This window comes from Ambystoma mexicanum, chromosome 5q (genome assembly GCF_040938575.1).
Source record: "Ambystoma mexicanum isolate Mex_15411 chromosome 5q, UKY_AmexF1_1, whole genome shotgun sequence".
Lineage (NCBI taxonomy): Eukaryota > Metazoa > Chordata > Amphibia > Caudata > Ambystomatidae > Ambystoma > Ambystoma mexicanum.
Genome location: NC_090933.1, coordinates 669,387,476 through 669,407,769, shown reverse-complemented (window position 1 = coordinate 669,407,769; position 20,294 = coordinate 669,387,476). Strand labels below are relative to the sequence as shown.

The window sequence follows — 20,294 nt, the reverse complement described above, 5'->3', positions numbered from 1 at the left end:
TCAGGGAGCCAGACACGCAGGTACAGGGCTTCCAGGTAGAATTTGGGGGGCACGTATCTCAGGCGCCTTTTTAAAATCCGGTATTGGTTGTCGGGTGCCCACGAACGGCCGGATGGTTGCCGCCGCGTCCACACCTACGCCTCTTCTCCTCAGGATTTAACAATGTCTGATTTAGCAGGGCTCTTTCAAGTCTCGCATATGTTTGTCCCTGTGGCTGCAACTCGTTCGGTCTTCCAGCTGCAGCGATGGTGTCCTGTGTCCCTTTTACCTCCGTAACCAATCCGCCCGCCTTCTCGCTCCTTTTGCTGAACACACGTATTTTCACTCCACCCGCCCACAGGAACGGTGTGGTCCAGGCCGTCGTCCTCCAAAAGCCATTCGGGCGAGCTGGATGAGCTCTCGCCCCGGGCATACCTCCGCTCAGGGCCAGTAGAGGAGCATTCTGGCACGCAAACTCAATATCGACGTTTCTAGGGGACCCAGTCTCCGATTTGTTTCAATTAATTGCCGACTTCTGCCGCGGGCATTCCGTTATATTCTGCTGCCTTCGTTTTGCATAAAGGACTCTCAGAACCTCAGGATTTTCATTGTAGGATTTATTTCACGGCGCAGCTCAGTGCCTAAGCGGCCATCTTAGATGCTATCCAACAGCTCCCCCTCGCCTGAGCAGCTTTCTATCACTCCCAAAGGTAAAGGAATTACTGATTGCAAGATTTCTATCTTCACTGAGTAAATGCTAGTCCAAAAGGTCCTGCAGGGTTCTCTCCCAGTGCTGCCCATTGGTGCCACGTATATGGTGATTTGCATTCATGTGGGGCCAGTAGCTACACGATCCTTCAACAGTCAGTCAAATCTATGTGGTGGTCTGCTACCAATTGTCAAGGTGCGCTTAGATCAGTTGTGCATTACAATGTATGTTTAATTTAAGGTGTTTTCCAGTGTATCAGGACATGTAGGCTTTAGTTTTACAGTGTGTTCTGGACACCAAGCACTCTTCCATCTTGTGGTGTTCCTCCTACAAGGCATAATAGCGGGTGCCCTCAGGTCCAACTCATGCACAGTTTCTCGCAAGCTTTAATGGAAGCAGGCTAATCCCTAACTATCCACCGAGAGTTCCAGATATGAACTTCACTGCGGGTGGCACAGCTAGTCTGCTTCTCACTCACCACAAAGGTCTCATCCATGCATGCTGGCAGTTCTCTAGAGGAATTCTGTCAAGATTTTCTCTGCTCCTCTTCACTAAAGCACCAACATTTCTCCAGAAAAGTAGCCTGGTCCCTGCCCTCATCTTTCAGTATAGTATAGCCTTCCTGCAGGTATCAGGACAACTCTAAAATTACATTGACAAGAATGTTATTCTGCCTGTTTGACCCTCCCTTTCCAATGTCTTAAAACACACTTGTGAGCTGTATAGCTGCACACTACGATTTAACTGTGGTTTGTAGCACCAATACTCTAATATCTGCATCTGACGCTCATTCAGAAACTTTCTGCAGATCCTAACCGATCAATGGTCCCACTTCACCGATTTTCTGCTCTGATTCGGAGTGGCTCTCACATCGCTTGCAGTGTTTCTCTCCCCTAGAAACTGCCTACTTGCCATCTCCACCATTTTCTGACATTGCTGTCTGATGTTTGAGTGCTTTGCTGGTGTGAACCGGTCAAGCTTGGTGTACTTCCCTACTTAGAAAACTCACCCCTGTATTTGTTGTAGTGTTAAGCTTAAATGTTGTGACTTCAAAGCAGTAGGTGAGCTGATTTGCAGGACTGAGTATGCACATGAGAATAATTACACTGGGGTTGCACAGTTGATGCTCAGTCCAAATGCCCCATTGTATCTCCCAACACAGCCCTAATAGTAAGGCCAGTCACAAGAACTGGATATGGTAATGCAAAGGAGGACAGGACCCCTCAAACTCCCAATTTTGTTTTCAGATAGTTCCTGACCATCCACTTCCCTAGTGCTGCAGTAGTGCCTGCCTGGTTTAATAGACATGCTGTTTTCTATATTTTTGAAACTCCTATGGGCATTTTGTACTGTAATGCAATTGAAATCTCTTCTCTGGGTGCATCTGCAAGCCCCCACTGCTCCCATTGGCAGTAGCAGAGTTCGGCACCTAGGGCTTTTCAACCACCTCAACATGGATGCTGATACAGCCCCCTCACCTGACATTTGGTAACAGTCTGGAGTCACTCACCTAACTTGTGTGTCCCTGTTTTGCAAGGAAGAGCTGCAGTCCACAGAGACTAGATCTCAGTGGGTGCTGTGAGATGAATTACCCTCTGCTCTGTTTCCAAGCTTGGCTAGATCGCAAGCAGCTGTGCCTCCTCGGGTGTGCTTAGATACATTTCCAATTGCATCATATGTCCAGTCAGTTCCCCCACTTCAGAGACTGCAGATACGCTTATTGGAATGGCAGGATCCACCATACTTCAGCATCACATGGCAGTGTCACTGCTCAAATCACCCTTCGAAGTGGGATCATCTTTTTTCTGCCCTAGTATTTGCTGCAACATTTGAGCTTCTAGGGGTGTATGCTAATAGCACCACAACTGCCAGGGGGCTTTGGGAACAGGTGATGGATGTAAAGACCAAAATAAAGTTAAGAGATTTGAGTTACTGTACAGGAGCTAGTAGAAATGCCATACTCCATACACAAAGAATTATTATTAATGAGCAGAAGACAGAGTTGAATTAAATAAAAGTAAAGGTGCATTGGCTGCCAAGAGAGGGACAGAATTTTGAAATCGGTGCTTTAATTTTCCAGTTCTCCTATGCACATGGATACATATAGGGATCAAACTGGAGATACTTTGTAAATGATGGGCCTTAGCCAGCTCCCCTAATCTACATACACCCTCCCAGAGTCTTAAACTGTCATGTTCAAATAATGTGACACTTTACTTTCCCTGAACTTGCTATTGGATGTTGGTGTCACAAAAGGGGCAACTACCATAAACGGGTGCATTCCCACTCTGGCAACTCCCTGGAAAAGGAGATACCATAGTCACAGTACACCATGGAGCGCCACTGACCTATTTAATATTGTTCAGAAATGCCCTAAAATACGAGAAGACCCTGTCAAGTTCCAAGAGGAACTTCAGGTCATCATAGACTGCTCTCACATGTGCAGCCCTAAACCAGTTACTGCAAGCAGCTCTTCCTACTGATACCTTTACTCTCCTAAAAAGGTGCGCTCCAGCTGACCACGAAGAGCACCCCCACACCCTACTGAGGGGTTAACGCCATTGACTGATAGACTAGTAGAAACCATTCTTGAAATGTGTCCACGGAAGACGGATTGGGTGAAAATCCAGCAGAATATCCTGAGTGCCTAAAACGATGTTTTGAACAATATTCTACAATCATTGATGCATCTGTCGTAGCTCTCCAGGCTGTGGAGGCAAAATTTGTTATGGGGTTACAACCCAAGGTGTCGGATGGTATAAAATAGGTCTAAATAGTGTGGCAGGGAAAGAACTTTACTGGGGTTTTGCTAGCTGCACAGAATTACCTAGAAAAGACTGAAATACCAAAGGACAGTATCGAAGCCAATCTTATGGCATTACCAATACAACAATTACAACATTCCTAGGGAAGGGGAGGGTTCTGCTCCATGCGTGGGGACTGAGACGGGGAAGGGAAAGAGGTGCTATTCAGACACAGGAACAGGGCCAGAGTGATGCGATATCATGTAAATGCTTACAGTGATCAATGCATCTACTTTAAAGAGTTTGGGCACTGGAAAGCGGTTTGTCCGATCGGCCTCAGTATATCCTTGACGTGGTCAGCCAGTTGCGCCGATCAGGTTGGCTATGCACCCATCGCCACTGAATGATCATTAGGATCGCCAAGGGATTCCATAACTTGTTGCACCACTCGTACCATTTATTCCCGCTGCACCCTTTGTTGATCGTACTGTTACTGGTCAGAAGGTATCATGTTTGGTTGACACTAGACTGTCACGCTCAGCACTAAAGGCTTCTGAATTTCTGCATGTTGTGCACTCTGATGAAATTGTCAATGCTGTTGGTATTAGAGGTACGCTGAAACCTCACCCAGTGTCTCCCCCACTTATGAAGAAAGGGGTTTTCTATGTAAGCCTATGCGCATTAAATAGACAATCCTTGCAAGTTTCCAGTTCCGTAATAATTGTTAGGTACACACTTGTTGGTGATTATAAATTAGTATGCTTTCATTTAATTATTTCACATTCATCATAAAGAAAAATTCTTCACATAGTATTGTTTTTTGTGAACTTGTGCTCATAGTGACATTATTAGTGAAATTGTGCCATTTATAAGTAAACTTGTGCCAACATTTCTCCGCTAGGTGGCACATGCTATTGTTTCGCCCGTTCTTGGGTTTTGTCATTTGTCAAGGCACTTAATACATTGTTTGGTCTGTCATATATAATTCATAAGATAAATTGTCCTCAATCATTGTTTGGTATAATATAGGTAAGTTCCATTTGTTCACACAATAGTATATTTCTCAATTATTTTGTTTCTTGTAGTTCTTGAATGAACAGACTTCCGTGGTTCTTAATGTTGAGTGATAAATCCACTCTTCTGGGGTCCTGTTTTATTGTTGAGATGGTTGCAGCTGACTGCAATCCATCTTCTGACTTGTGCCAATCTTGGTTGAGGTTTTCCTGTCTTTGGCTGATTATATCAATCCCTGTTGGGAATGTCTTCTGGACCCACGTGATCGCCGTCTGCTAGAGGCTCGTCTCTCCTATTTATGGTCACATTGGGTCCTACTTCAGATAACCATGCATGCTTATTGAGGCCCTGTTAATTTGTTTGGGTTCGATTTGTTGAGTAATATGAGTTGCTCCCCTGATGGCATATTTCTTGACATCTCTGCCCACTGAGTAAATGAGGTTTTGGCTTTCCTACAGGGTATTCACCATTCAAACTCTGCTGCCTAAGCCAGCGCTTCCTCGCTGCAGCAGGAAGTGTTGGACCGAGTTGCAGCTAAATTGCAGCCTGCCCATACAAATGAAGCCAGTGCTCAATGCCGAGCCAGTGAAGATCACCCTGAACCCAGGCAAACCTCTTCCATGTGTGCCTCAGAATCCTATATTCCGACCGCAGAAGAAGGTATTCGCCCTGTGATAGTCCCTATTATTGTACCTGCACAAAGCCCCTAATGCCACAATATATGGGCCTGCGATTTCAGCTGAGGAAAGACACCTGTCCCAGTATTGTATTATGGCGATCCAGAAAGTTCCCAAACCAGGAAGCAAATTAAATGTTTTCCTTGGTATAGTCAGTTACTGCTGACAGTTGGTCCCAGGGGTGGCGTCCTCCAAGTAATATTTTATTAAACAAAAACAGCTGGGTGAAAAAAAAACAGACCGCTTCGTGGAACTGAACTGGAAACTATTTCTCAATAGTATACTTCCGGGCTACACCTTTTTTAAAGCAGAGAATTGCAACAATTAGTATAATTCTGACATGTTGATTGGTCGCTCGAAATCAGGCCCCTAAAGAATGATATACATTGACAAATTTAATTGATGGTTTCCTTTCTCATGCTGAATAAACATGCCGCCCCTTGAACATTGACTAATGCGATAGTCAATGCAAAATTCAGCACTTTGATTGGTTGGCATCGTTCGTAGAGCAAGTTCATAGAATGCTAGGTGCTCGTTGGGCAGTTATGTCGGAGACGGCGTCTGACAGCTCCGAATAGGACCATTGACCTTATGAGTGGAAATCCGCCACGGCAAAACATTGTTGATTTCCCCGGAAAATCACAATCCCCTAGCTCTAATTGGATCCCTTAGCACCTTGCCCCCTACACCTGCTCACTCCCCACCTCCCATGTCGGTACATGTTGCCAACTCTGGAGACAAGTTTGTAGTTCATGCAAAAAAAACAGTGCACACCCTTGCTGCTAGAAATGAGTTCCTACTAGTTATTCGTTCTACCACTCAGTTTTATTTCCGAACCAAATGCCTTGTGGTCAGTGGAGGCGCTGTTGCGCCCATCTTAGTTCTATATTTTGGCATTGCTGTGGTCTGCGCTCTCTCGTGCATCATGCAGTGTCCAGCACAATAACTGTGTATTCATTAGTTTATCGTCTGGGAAGGCATCTGCTGTTTAAGAGCAACTTCATGACCATGAGAAAATACTTCCTTGCAACAATTTAATTGGACTCTGTTTGGCATCCCTTTCCATCCTGACCTTCGCTCTGAGTTTCTCTGCTGAGCAGTGAAAATATAATTCAATTAAATGGATACTGTGGTCTTTAGCTAAACCATGATACTCTGCAACTTTCCACACGGACTGTCTCCAATATGTCCGTCCCGTTGCTCCCTGCATCAACTAAGAATGCTACTTAATACAGTTCAACCTGAATAAAAAAATCCAAGCCCCACCTTCCTGCCCTTTTACCTAATATAGGTGTACTGACCCAAGTTCCCTCTAAAACTACTCTGCATGTGTGTTTTTCAGCACAGTCCCCAACCGAACGGCTCCTTGATGTGTAGCACAACTATGTGTATTCTAATTACCCTGTGATATCACCAAACCACGTGCCCACTGCATCATTACCTAGGCCTAAGGCCTTGCTGAAGTAGATTTTGTAGCCTGTACATTTTGCCCCCCTTTGGGACGCTGTGGTTTGCATCTTTACATTATAGTTAAGCCCCTGCATACTATCCCGCATGATTGGACCCAGCTTTCTGATTTACCCAATCCAGGTTGGCCACTTATTCCGGTACCTATTTCATCTTTGAGGACAAAGCTTATCCCTGGTTGCCCTTGAATTGGAGAGGGAGTATTTACATGGGATACGGCCTATTTGCTGTCCAGCTTACCCGCACACTCCCAACACAGCATTGTCTAAAGAGAATAGCTTGGGAAGAGTTTGCCAACCCAGGGAGTTAGGTTGAACTTGGACTGCATGACCCGATTGTCACGACTGATTGAGGATATTGTAAATGCCACTGCATGCTCCCTGACACTACTGTCCCATGAACAAATAGCCATCTGATCAATGGTTCTTCAGAACCGTATGGTGCTGGGCACACTCTTAGCCTCACTAGGACGTGTTTGCGCAATTCTGAAGAGTGAGTGCTACGCTTTCGTACCCAATTATGCTAGCAATATCCCAGACATTCTCTCACACATCCGTAGTACAGTAAGTTGCCTCTTCATTAGTCCTGAATCCCCATAGATCTTTAGTTCCTGGGTATTGAGCATTCTGAGTCCTCTTGGTGCCCCATCAGCTTATTCTGTTTAGTGATGAGTTGCAAATGTGTCTACTATCATGCCTGCGCCCAGTGCTCTGAGGTTCCCCAGACCACTCGGGTGTTTTACTGTCAGACTACAGAAGGAGTAAAGTGTTATGACTTTGCAGAATCTGATGTTTGTTCCCCCACAAATGTAGTGAGAAGGTCTCATAGGAGAGAGAGGGTGCATTCCCTAACTTTGAAGGCTTTACCGCCTAGTAACTAGAGGTGCTCGCTTCCACTGTTGACGTGTTTCCATTTTGGTATATAGAAGCTTGTATTAGAGCACGGTTTCCTAGATAAGGATTCTTTAGCTAACAGGAGTAGTCGTATAGTAAGCAGGCTTGCTTGCCCTCAACCTTGTGTAGAAGCCTGCACAGCAGACCCAGAAAATGTATCACTATTTGCCTTCCATCCTGATTATGCTTTGCTGAGCCTGAGAACACAGCCTTCGCCTAAGGCTTGTATGCTGGGAAACTGTTCATTCACCTGAAACATTGTTGCTTAACGATGATACCATGATGTGTCTGTAACCTCTTTTTCAATTGAAAGGCATGTGTGCTTTCTCGTATAAAGCTCTGCCGCTTGAGGGGGTTGCTGCTCCGAGTCTCGTTTTGTCGTTGCATTGCTGTTTGTCCTGTATATGCTGGCTTTTCAGTTTGCCATTCAAAGTCGTTCAGCAAGCCACTGGAATAGTCTGTGGTTATTTTTCCACACCAGCCTTAGTGTCTGGTGTGGTTTTCTAGAGAATTGTTGGAGATGCTATTGCTTCTGTTCTTTCTTTTTTCAAAAGGTCCCTTTCTAATGGCTCCCACCCAGCCCCATGCATCTGCATTAGTCATATTCCAGAAAATCTCTGTCATCTGTTCCCCAAAGATATAAAAATAGTCCCAGAGGTGTGGCGAGTCATGAGAATACTGACTGATGTATTTTTATTTTTCCAAAAGAAGATAGAAGGCCTAACTTTCTCTAGGACTATGGGTGGTCCCTGGTCAATTTATTAATGTGCTCGTCAGTCTTTTGTGAAAGTCCAAAAGATAAATGTCAGCTGTCCAAAACTACCCTAACTGACCCTACCTCTATATAAACTAACTCTAAGTGGAGAATGACTCCCTTGTCCTTAGGGTACTGCTTGTACCAGTGTATAGAGTTCTTCCAGTTGTACGAATTTCCCACACAGTCTCTTTGGATATCTTGCATCAGTCTCTCTAACTCTTCAAGGGTGTCTTGTATTTTTACCTTATCCTCAGAGTTCCCCTTTCTGTTTCTTATGTCAGAATAGCTGTTTTCTCCTGGCCAATAAAGATGTGTATTACTTTGGTATGTGATCTCTTGTTTAACTTCACTTAACTGATATCTCTAAATTCAAGTATTCCCATTTATTTTCTCTTCTTGTCTATCTTGGTTTAGCTTTCTCCCTGTTTCCTAGGGTATTGTTATCCACAATTGGTTTCTCTGGGTGTTATCCTTTTCTCTTATATCATTATTTCCTCTTTTCACCCCATAGTTTAAAGTAATTTCCTTAAAGGAGACTTTTATACCGTGATTCCTACTGAGTTATTTGCATAACGTGATGCTTATTTCTTGGCAACCTGTTATATTTGTTACCCCCTCGACCCCCCACCGTTACTCTCTGTTCTGTGGGGGAACGTTTCTGAGAGCCTTGTTGTGTTGTGATCGCTTCTCTGGTTTCTGTTCATTGTAGCTTGTACTTCGGTGTTCGGCTTCTCCTTCGGTTTTCTCTCCACTTCGTGATTTCCTTGTCCATTGACAAGGTGTCAGACACCTTGTGTCCTTTGCTGCTCTGCGGTTTCTGTGATGTCACAGGGACCGACTGTCCACCACAGGGTGGCCTCGCCACCACCTAATTTTGGGATCCTGTCCCACTGCTTTCACTTACTCTGTTGGCGCTTTGGCATCCGAGCGTCTCTCTCTCTCCGGTTCTTGTCTCAGCATTTTCCGAGCTCGGCTGGTGCTTTGGGTGTGGCGTTCTAGTGTCTCTCTCTTGGGTTTCCCTCTCTGGGTTTCACATGCTCGGTTTGTGCCCTGGGTCTGACGTCCCAGCCTCTCTCTCCATCTCAAGTGTTCCTGCTTCAAGTGACAGTCACATATGCACAGTCTTGTCCACTTGTGCTGACTGCCTTCTCCCTCTCTGTGCGCCGGACATCCATTATTTAACCTTCTAGTCCCAGTGCATGGGACCTTAAGATTTAAAGGGTCATGCTTCTTGCTTGTAAGATTCGGGCATCTATTCTGTGTTTGTTTGTCCCAGTTGTTGGATGTCTTTGTGGTGGTGGAACACCTCATGTAGGCGAGAAAGTGGCTATCTCCAGGGAGTTCCTCACAGGAACTGGAGTCCTAGTCCCCAAAGGGGGTGGGGAGGGCGGGGTCCCACTTGCCTCTACCCCTAGGTAGGGTATTACGAAGTGGGCTCATCTCCCTAGCCTCACATGAAGAGGCTCCCCTTTGAAGAGAATTCCCTTGATTTGTCAGAGGCTATCCTGCAGTTCCGGCTGGTTCTAGGGATACTTCAACAATGCTGTATTGTTCTTCCACTCAGAAATTTGTCTCAAGGAACTTTCCACTAGTTACATGAAAGTAATGGATGCATGATCCGAGGCTCCTCCAGCTAGGAACTTGGACAGGAAAATGCTGTTATGGTTAGAGCCAGCTTGACAAATTGGGTTTATCCTGGAAAATGATTTATGCCTGACTGAAAAGGGTGTAGTCACACACATGTAATTGTAAAGTCTTCATATGTCAGTGTGGAAATGAGACTGGAGACAAGACAAGTGCTGCAATAATCTTTATTATTGCCGTATGGTTGATCAGGAAAGAGTCAATAACTGAAAGGTGTAGTAAACCAATAATAAACTGAAAGTTCTGGCGGTTGCTTCACCGTGGGGTTTTTCCTTCCCCAATTCCCCTTGGGATAAGGCTGTGGTCCTCTAACTCGAGTTATCTGGGTAGACCCACCACTCAGGGTTGCCTGCGTGCTCCTTCTCGGTGTCCTGTGAATATAACAGACAGCATTGTTTAGAAAAGGCGGGCTTTTATATACTTCACTGGTTTCAAAACCCCACCAATGAGCAGACGTCTTGCCTAGCTCGTCTGTTATTGGTTGGGAAGGTTTGGTCCCGCCTCCCTTAAGACCGGGTTTCCCTGCCGTCAGTTTCGCCTGCCCCTGCAGCATGGGGACTGTTCCTGAAGCGTTTCCATCAGCGGCATCCATGCGGCGCCTGGACTTGGGGTCATAGGGGTGGTCCCTGATGTTGGGGTTCTTACTCCTCCTCGGCCGCGGGCCGCGGCCGCCGTGGACTGCTTCCTGACAAGGTTCCCGCCCCCTTCCCAGTCCGGGTCGGCGACTCCAGTAAGGTGGGTAGCTAACCCGCCGTAGCGTTCTGCTGGGGCGGCTCCGCTCCCGTCAGGCTCGCCGTGTTTGTCCGATGTTTGCGAATTGGCAGCTTTTCCCAAGTCCGCTGCCGGCACCTCTTCACAGTCAGCCAAGCAATGCATTTTTAATTTGTCTTAAAATGCAAGCCTGGAGGTGTGGGGGGGAGAGTGTCTTACAAGTTCACCTTTGATCAATCTCTCATAGAAGATACTCCCTGTATGATTTGAACGCTAGAGTAAGAGTGCAAGGGCTGCACCAATATATCTACATTCCCAGAAACTGATAGATCAACCATGATCTGGGTGTGTTGAACCACAGATGGCTAGAAAACCCCCTTGGTGGTATTGCCGCACCCAATTTTTGTTTGTTTGTTTTGATGCCAGAATAGTGATGGATGGTCTTGATGAAATAGCATTTTCTGGCAATTTATAAAGCCTGGTATGTCCAAATGTTTCTCTCGTACACAGGATTGGAGCAGAGGAATCTTTCCACTCAGTCACACAAGCATTCTTTAAATTATCCCCCATTTTCTTAGTGTTTCTTAACTGATAGGATGATGGTTGTTAAAACTACTTTTTAGGGGTTTGATTTAAGACCAGGGGTAAAAGCAAAACAATAATGCAGTAGGGCTGCAGTTGGGACTCTCTGGGGTGAAGAAGCTTGGGCTGGAGGCTCCTTTAGCCAGTTGTCACAACACACATTTGCCTAGGTCAGGGGTTGTCAACCTTTGGCTCTCCAGATGTTTTGGACTACAACTCTCTTCACTCCTTACCAGCATAGTTAATTGTGAGGGCTCATTGAAGTCCTAGTCCAAACCATCTGGAGAGCTGCAGGTAGCTGGCCTATGTTCAGAGTTCTTGCGCAGGTCCTAAATCCACTGCTACAGTTCTTCCCTTCACAGAACAGTGTGGTCATTGCCTGTTTCAAGGGTAGGGTACAAATGTCCAGTCTCTTGTGCTTGGGGGAGTCGCTCTCTTCTGACTCCTTACCAGTGATGGTGGGCTTCTTTGGGAGTGAGGTTTCTGGTCCAGCAGGGAGGACACAGTAGTCTTTAACCCCTACCTGTGATGTATCCTATGATGTCAACACTCTTTTCCCTGAGGTAGCCTCTCCCTATGTGGCCACTACTTGATCCTGACCCTGGGGATGGCTATATGAGGGAGGACCATCTGGGGGAAGCGATCCTCGGGGAGATGACATGACATCATTGGGGATAGTTGCATGCCCTCCATTCCCTTTTAGGGATTTTTCCTCCATTCCTCATGCCCCAATGGCATATTGTAACACTCTCCCTCTCTTACTAGATCTACTTTTAAGTATTCCCCAACACCCCACACAGAAAAGTATATCAATAACTGGAATGAGGAAGAAGCAGGGAGCAATAATGATCAGTCCCCATAAGGTCCAATATCCACTTCCTCAATGTCCTACAATGAGCAGCCTGGTGACAACAGACTAGAAAGAGCAATGGAGCATTAAAGATGACAAAGATGCAACCGTCTAGTCTTTGGAAACTATGTAATCATGGCTGGAAGTTTAAAACCGCTACAACGGACATGTAGAAGTCGAGAGATCTACAGACACTGGGCTAGGCAGCGACCTGTGCAGATGCCGTGCACCACGCTGAGGGAAAGCACACTGTGGAAAACGGTGTAGAAGCAAGTCTGAACAGCAGAGAGAGAAACTAGAGTGCAGACGGTTTGCCGCCCAAGAATACAAAGCAGCGGGAACCACGCACTTCAGAAAAGGACGCAGCGAAGATGCAGCGGCTACCGGGACACTAATCGAGCCTGAAAGTTGAAGGTAATCAAAGCAAAGGAACGCAAGAAGCAACCGTTAAGCCCAGAGGAAACAGATGGGTTACCAGGTTGCCTGAAAGCATTTGCCGCTCCATAAAATTAAAGCAGGAGATGCAAAGTGAAGGTAACTGATGCATAGAAATGCAGGGGAATATGCCGGGTGACCTGTGAGTCTGGGACCCGGACCCAAGTTGTAATACAGTGAAAGCAGAATCCCTAGGAAGCTATATACCCGTAGGATTTTTAATTATATTGAAGGTGAAGAGAAACCTGGAGAAGGGAGTTATTTCCCCCGAAAACCGTCAACACGCCAACAGGAGGGAGTGATCCTCATGGGTTCTAAGGAACTTGACTATTATTTGTTTGAACTTTTCATATTAGTAAAAGGAATTTGGCGAAGGGAGCCATTGCCTGGAACTATGAACATTGTCAATTTGGAACCTATTGGTTGGATGTATACTTTTGTGTTGGATTGGAACATTTGTGCACTTTGGAGAAGTAGAGTCAATACCTTTTGCACCTTAGAATTAGTGTGTGAGGGCCAGACACAGGACACATTTTGCTTGGACATCTTGACAAAAGACAGACCCCTTCGTTTTTTGAGGTAGGGAAATCCTCCTTGACTAGGGATATTGAGACATTTTACAATAAAAGTTCATAACCAAGAACCATGAGTCCTCTGTGTCCGTGTCTCATTCCTGGCTCTTCACACACCCTGACAGCTGTGTCAACCCTCCCCTCTGCCATGCCTCACACTCGTACCTCTTCCCACCTTTGGATCCGCTCCTTCAGATCTGGTCTCTCCCCTAACCTCACCCCAGCTGCTCAAGGTTCTCTCTGGCACTTCTTGCCCCTCCTCTGTTGTCGTCCTTGACCACAAATTCCCGAACTACTCCTTCCCCGCTCTACTTGTGAAGGGACTTTCTTTTCTGTTTGTAGACTTTGCTGTGCCCCAATTAATCCAGCATGCTGTCAGTATTTCCACCCTTTCGCCAGTAGCTGCTATGCTGATGTCGCTCAATATTACCTTGTGTAATGAAGAGCCTCCACAGAGACCATCAGGACCCTCTGCTCTAACCCCCGTATCTGACAATGTGCTGGCTTGGTACGTATGCCGCTTTTTAAATTTTACTTTGCCATGGAGCGGGAAGTGGAGTGAGGTGTTGTTCTGGTGTTCCCCAAGTAACATTCACTTGATTAAATCTCATAAGTGACATAAATTTGAATGAGCTGAAATAACTGGTTAAGAATATCTTGGGAAGATCCTTATTTTAAAACTGCCCCACTTTTAAACCTACCATCTTTCATCCGTCAGGCCCACCTGCAACGCGTCGGCATATAAAGTGGGCAGATTCTTCTACCATACTTATTCCACATACCCTCCTTAAACTGATTCAGACCCTGGGGCAATGGCATTGCTGTGCTAGTCAAACACAGTGGGGTGCGGGCGAGATATGCCGTCCCCTCTGCTGTATCAGGTTCACACATGATTTGGAAGATGCTGCAATTAATATTTTGGGGTGTCTTTGTTGCTGGCAGGTTTCCCCAGGCACCAAGAAATATTATTGGGACACCCAGGGACTCTCTAGAGCAGCACAATGTTAAAAGAAGAAGCAACTCCTGGCTCGGCTCAAAGTAGTTTGATTCTTGTAGCAAGCTCAGATTCGCCCTTTAGAGTGCTTTCTTAAACAAATAAAATATTAATTGTGTGTCAGGGAATTTTTCCCAGGCCCTCGATATTGATGGGTATGAGACTGCCCATAAGGACTGACTACATCATTTGTAACAAGTGAGTAACTTGTTTTCACCATAGATTGATCATACTGAAAGTTTCCATTCCATGGTTCTGGAATGTATACTGCACACACCATGCTTGATGAAAAAGCATGTGGTGATGCCGAAGGAATTGCTTACAATGTTTCTCCTGTGTAAAGATGCAGATATTTACAATGTTGTATTTTCAACAATTCATGTACTTCATCTGCATAGATAATAAATAAAACATTTTTCTTTTATGTTTAGTTTCTGTTCAAGAGGATTATCATAGCCAAAACCCATATCACAATGGAGTTCATGCTGCTGATGTTACTCAAGCCATGTACTGTTTTTTAAATGAACCCAAGGTAAAAAGCAAAGCTTTTCAAATATGCCCACTTCGAAGTAAAATATGTTTATGCTGCAAAGAATGTTTTAGAGTTGAAAACGTCTAGTAACGGTGCTGTATAAATCTTTAAAATGTGTACTTTCTTATGGTGATCTTTCCTCTTGTTACATCTACTGCAATAGAAATTGATTATTTTCTGATCTGTTCTCTCATATTGGCGATGTTTGCTCCGCTGTGCCCATGTTTTCTGCTGCTCTGTTATCTTGGTGGATGGGGAGCCGCAGCGACTGTTGCTCAGGCGAAAGCCACTCTGTGCTTTCACCCCTGACCTGGCATGGAGGTGAAAACTTTGGCAGCAGATTTCCTGAACCCAGGTTAGAGACTCTCCTCCTTCTACTCCTCCTGATTTTTTCGGAGTTGGGTGGAAGGGGGAGTTTTACTCTGCTGCCAGCAGTGCTGCAGGTTTTTGAGGTGGGAGTATTGTGATTTCAAAGGAGTAAAAATGAGTTTTCTCCTTTGCATCCAGCCAACACGTGAAAAAAGTTAACTGTAAAATGTTAATTGTATTTTAAATCCTTATCATGCTGCAGTTCTCTTCGTGACCGAAAAGTAGGTTTCTCACAATTAGCAGATAAAGTACAGTGCGCAGTAGCACAAGCATACCCTCTTGCACATGGAAACGATGAACCCGAACACTTGAGCGTTGCATAAAAAAATAGGCACAAAAGCAGCATAAGCTTTTTACTGCTTCGCTCACCCAGAACATGTCATGCAGACTTCCCTCGCGCAAACCGAAAGGCGAATCAGGAAACAGCAATCCAAGCTTTCATCATGTAGAACAGGTGGAGTAGATGAGTAATGGGTAAAGCAAGGATAGAAGATTTCCACAAATAGAACAGATAACAAGCGGGTTGCTGCAGTAAAAGCTCCCCTCACATAGAACAGGTGTGATATAGGTTCCAGGAGTGCACACTCACCCCCCCCCCCTAATATGGCAAAAGTATGCCATAGCCCTCAGTACATCATGCTTTCTTCACATTCCTCACATAAAACAGGTACATTATGGGCCTCAACAGTGCAAGATTACCACACATATAACAGGTAAGTCATGGGTCACGGCAGTAGAAGTTCCTCTCGCATAGAGAAGGAACTGCATGCGATGGAGCAGTGCAAGCACCCCCCAGCTAAATGAAGGGAATCAGCCGTCCAATTTCGCATCACAAGAACAGAGCATGGGCCTCAGCTATCCAAGTTCCCCTCACATATAGACTAGGTACAGCATAACCACAGCATTGGGAGCAACCCCCACACAGAATAGGAGCAGTTAACTGCATTTGTAGTGCAAACACCTAACAGATAAAACTAATAATGCTTTGATAATGACTAGCCCCAAACATGTATGCTAACTCTGCTTCTGGAAACAGAAAATGGCCACACAGTAGGAATTTAGTAAACCATAAAAAGAAGACATTCGACATTAGAACAGCAAATTATATGAGTACCGACAGAAGGCCAAGCACCGCGAGTCCGCTGGCACCGGGAGCGCCAAACGGTCGGGCTCTACGAGCGCCAGGCAGGGCGCATCCTCCCCGGCGGCATCAACCACGAGCCAATGCTCTGGCTCGGGTAAGAGGAAGGCCGAGCACCCGGCAAAACTCCTGGAGAGACCCCGGTCGTGCCCTAAGGCCCCATCGGAGGGGGAGCGAGGTGGTGACCCTCCCCCAAGAAGAAGGCGGTGAGCGCACCTAAGGTGGTGAAAGCCTTGATCCATCCGGCCAAGGCCTCTATCAGGCAGTCGCGGCGGCCCTGGCTCAGCCTGTGGAGGCTACACCAGTGGTGGCGACCCCGGGGCCCAGAATCTCCCTGCCACCGCGGAGGGAGTCCTCTTTCATGCCCATCGACAGGACCCCTGTGAAACCTCCGACAGAGAAGAAAAAGGGGGGGCAGGAGGTCGTCGTGGACTCGGCCTCAACCTCTGAGGAGGAGCTGATCGAAGTCTTAGGCCACGGCTCTGGCGTGGAAGAAGGCCTTCCTGTCGGGAGGGACCCCGACGTGGAAGACGACGAGGGCGTCGAGGGTGCCGACGGGGCTCCTGATCGCCCGTCGGAACTCCCTCAACCAGTGCCGCAAGACAACTCGGCGGCCATTTTGTTGGCTATACAGTCCTTATCCTCGGAGATAAGGACGAGACTGCCGTTGCCACCAACAGAGGAACCGCTCCCGACGGGGGATCCGGAGCCAGGCCCTTCTGGGAGCCCTCCCCCTAAGAGAAGAAGGATTCATCCTCCACCTCCTTTTCAGCCATCGCACCCTGCTCAGCCCTCCTCCCCGTCCACGACATGTGGGGATGATACGGGGACTGACACGGCCGCGACGGGTACAGACGACGAGGTTTACGACGAGGATCTCCCGTCGTCACCTCCCACTCAGGCTTCCCCGTCCGACGAGATTGGATCGTTTCACTCCATGATCGCCAGGGCATCCAAGCTTTTCCAGCTCTGCCCGGAAGAGAAGAAGGAAGGTTTCCTTTATCAACGGCGCGAGACCAAGAGGAAGACGGTCCTCGCTGTACCTCTACTAGATGATATTTTGGATGAGGGCCTCGCCCTCCTCAAGAACCCATCCACGACGCCGGCTAGAAGGGATCCGTACGAGAAGAAGTACTGGGTCCCGGACGCGGCCCCTTGTGCCTTCGGGCACAGCCGACCCTGGACTCGGTCGTCTCCGCGGCGGCCAGGAAGAAAGCGGGGGGGCGCGGCCTCTACGTCAACCTCCCTGCCGGACGGCAAGGGAAAGAAATTAGACACGATGGGACGCAGAGTCATCTCGTCAGCAGTGACGACGATTAAGGCGGCCAACGCCTTGGCTATCGTAGCCCGCTACGACAGGGATTTGTGGTACAAACTGGCCCCCCTGCTGGACTTCCTACCAGACGACAAGAGGGCGGAAGCTGTAGAGATCTTGCAGGAAGGAGAGGTGGCGTCGGACCACGCCATTACGATTGCGACGGACATCGCTGACACTGGATTTCGCCAGTTGGGCAACGGCGTGTGCATTGGCGGCGTGGATGGCTCGAGGCTGCTGACTTTCGTCAGGACGTGCAGACCAGAGTCTTGGACATGCCGTTCGACGGAAACAACCTGTTTGGGAAAACAGTGGACGATTCCCTTCAAGCCATCAAGGCGGACACGAGACGGCCCAGGCTCTTGGGGTTCTCCAGCAACGGCGGCCGCCCTTTCGGAGCGGCGGAGGCAAACACGGTGCCTCCAAAGGTTCCAGCGGCGGATTTTCCACCTACCGTCAAGCGGCCCGTTTGTCGTCACAGGAAGCTTACAGGGGACGAGGCAAGTCAGGCGGACCCCGCCGTCGTCGCCAAGGAGGACAAGGCGGCAAAGCCTCGTCGAAGCGAGCTTCGTCAGCGTGTGGGAGTCCATCTCCACTGACCGGTGGGTGCTGGACGCCCTAGCTCAGGGTCACGTGCTTGAGTTTCTAAAGAGGTGTCCGCGCGTCCCCCTTGTGACCAGGAAAGAACATCACGTCCCTCAAGGCGATGCTCAAGAAGGGCGCCATCGAGCTCGTCCCAAAGAGGCTTCGGGGCTCCGGAGTTTACTCAAGATACTTCCTCGTGAAGAAGAAGACGGGAGGATGGCATCCCATCCTGGACCTACGACGACTGAACAAATTCATCAAGGCACAGAAGTTCCGGATGGTCACCCTCCAACACGTCCTGGGTCAACTGGAGGAGGGCGATTTCCTGTCTTCGTTGGATTTGGAGGATGCCTACTACCATATTCCCATCCTAAAGGGACACCGAAAGTTTCTCAGGTTCGTGGTCCAAGGGCGTCACTACCAGTTCAGAGCCCTTCCCTTCGGATTGAGGTCGGCACCCAGGGTGTTCAACAAGTGCCTCGCACCAGTGGCGGTGCAGCTGCGCCGAGAGGGGATCCACCTCTACCCCTACCTGGACGACTGGCTCATCCGAGCAAAGACGAAGGAGCTCGCCGTGGACCGTCCAACTACTCACGGACCTGGGATTCTCCATAAACTACGCCAAGTCCCACCTGGTGCCTGCGCAAGACGCACTGTTTCTGGGAGCGAAGCTCGACACAGTGTCGCTTCTGGCCTCTCCGTCGGAGGAAAGGACGAGGGTCATCTTGGGCAAGGTGCAGCGGATGCTGGTTGCGGACGCAGCCAGGGTGAGGTCCATCAAGTCCCTCCTCGGAATGATGTCTTCTTGCATTTATCTCATCCGCCTGTGCAGGCTCCGGATGCGCCCGTTGCAGGAGTTCCTGGACGCGCACTTGATCCAGACGACGGGCAGCTTCGAGGAGAGGATCACACTCGACGAGAGTTTCCGACGAGCGATCCGGTGGTGGGGCACCCGCGCGCATCTGACGGCGGGCATGGACTTCCAGATCCCCGGCCACAAGGAGACAGTGACCACGGATGCACACTACACTCCAACTCTGAAAAATATGTTTGCGCAATGCAAACATGCATTCACTGAAAAAAGCATAATTTATTTCTTATAAAGGATACTTTCCCTTCCCAATTGTAACTAAGTTTTCCATCTTATTACTAATATCCTAAAAAGCTAGACAAATAAATATGCATGCATGCTCCTCTCCATGAACATATACAGACACAAAACACAGCAGAAGTTAAACAGAAAGAAACCATTGTTTCTTGCATTGTGATTCGTTCTTTCTGCCTCTGTGCACACTGAGCAGAGAATAAATGTCTGTATTCAGACCGCTCCAAGAGGTGTTCTGGTTTCTGTCAAGTAACCTGCCCTTTGCACTGACCTATGCTGTCAAGTTGTGCGTAAATTAAATGCATTTAAAGATAAAAGGTGTCGTATTTAAAAGATTTTAATGCATAAAAAGACCTGGTACGGCCCTTATTTGGAGACCTGATTCCCCCAGAACACTGTTTAGGCATCATTCCAAATAGTCCTTATCTTTGATGTTCGACTTAAAATATTGTTAAATTGTATCAATTATGTTGGCGCATAGGAGAGGGATCCTTTGATAAAAAACATAGTGCAAGTGGCACTAGAAATCTGGTTTTCCGTAGCCACAGTCGATCGCTCCAATTAGTGAAGGATCTACAAGTTATTAATCTCTGGTGTGCCTCTGCAAGGTAGGGTCCACACCAATAAACACAACTGTTTTGTAAATGTGAGACAATACATTGTAACTCTCATGAGTCCTTGAATGTATGTGACTGGAGCAGCATACAAAGCACAGCAGCAGGATGATTCCTCTTTGATAGCACAGTAGAGTGAAAGCATTTATTAACAGAGCAGGTGTTTTTGTGTTAACCGCATTCACATTCAGGTTATATGTAGCATCTTGCAGTTGAATAACACAATCTAGAGGCCTGCACAGAGAACCATTCTTTGTTTATTCCCATAGTCCTCTTGCAATCCAAAGCTGCTTCCACGGTGGCCACGCTGGAAGAGCTTTTGATTTCCACACTAAAGGCACACAGTGGGCAGCCACAGAGATATGTCAGTGAAGCACTTGCGCTTCAACTGATCCACAAGAGCCTTGAACGGTAACTGCCTGGGATCCAAGTTTAGGCCTGCAGTCCATTGTAGGCTGAGGTGCTAATAGCAATGGGAAAAAAAAATCGCCATGCTGCTTCGTTCTCAGCAGCGGCCGGGGAGAGTCAAGATTGCCATGGAAGTGGAAGGCAGACTCAGCTCGGAGCCCCTCTTCCATTTCTATGGCTTGAACAGGAAGCCAAGC

At 47.4% G+C, this 20,294-nt stretch overlaps 1 protein-coding gene across 2 annotated transcripts in view; it reads left to right on the top strand.

Moving 5' to 3' along the window:
- The window catches only part of PDE7A (phosphodiesterase 7A), a 1,871,135-nt gene that overhangs the window by 1,107,646 nt on the left and 743,195 nt on the right, over positions 1-20,294 (top strand). For both annotated transcript variants that reach the window (XM_069621123.1, XM_069621122.1), the window contains one exon: positions 14,460-14,560. In XM_069621123.1, the coding sequence (XP_069477224.1) occupies positions 14,460-14,560 (101 nt within the window). The remainder of the gene's footprint in view (positions 1-14,459; positions 14,561-20,294) is intronic.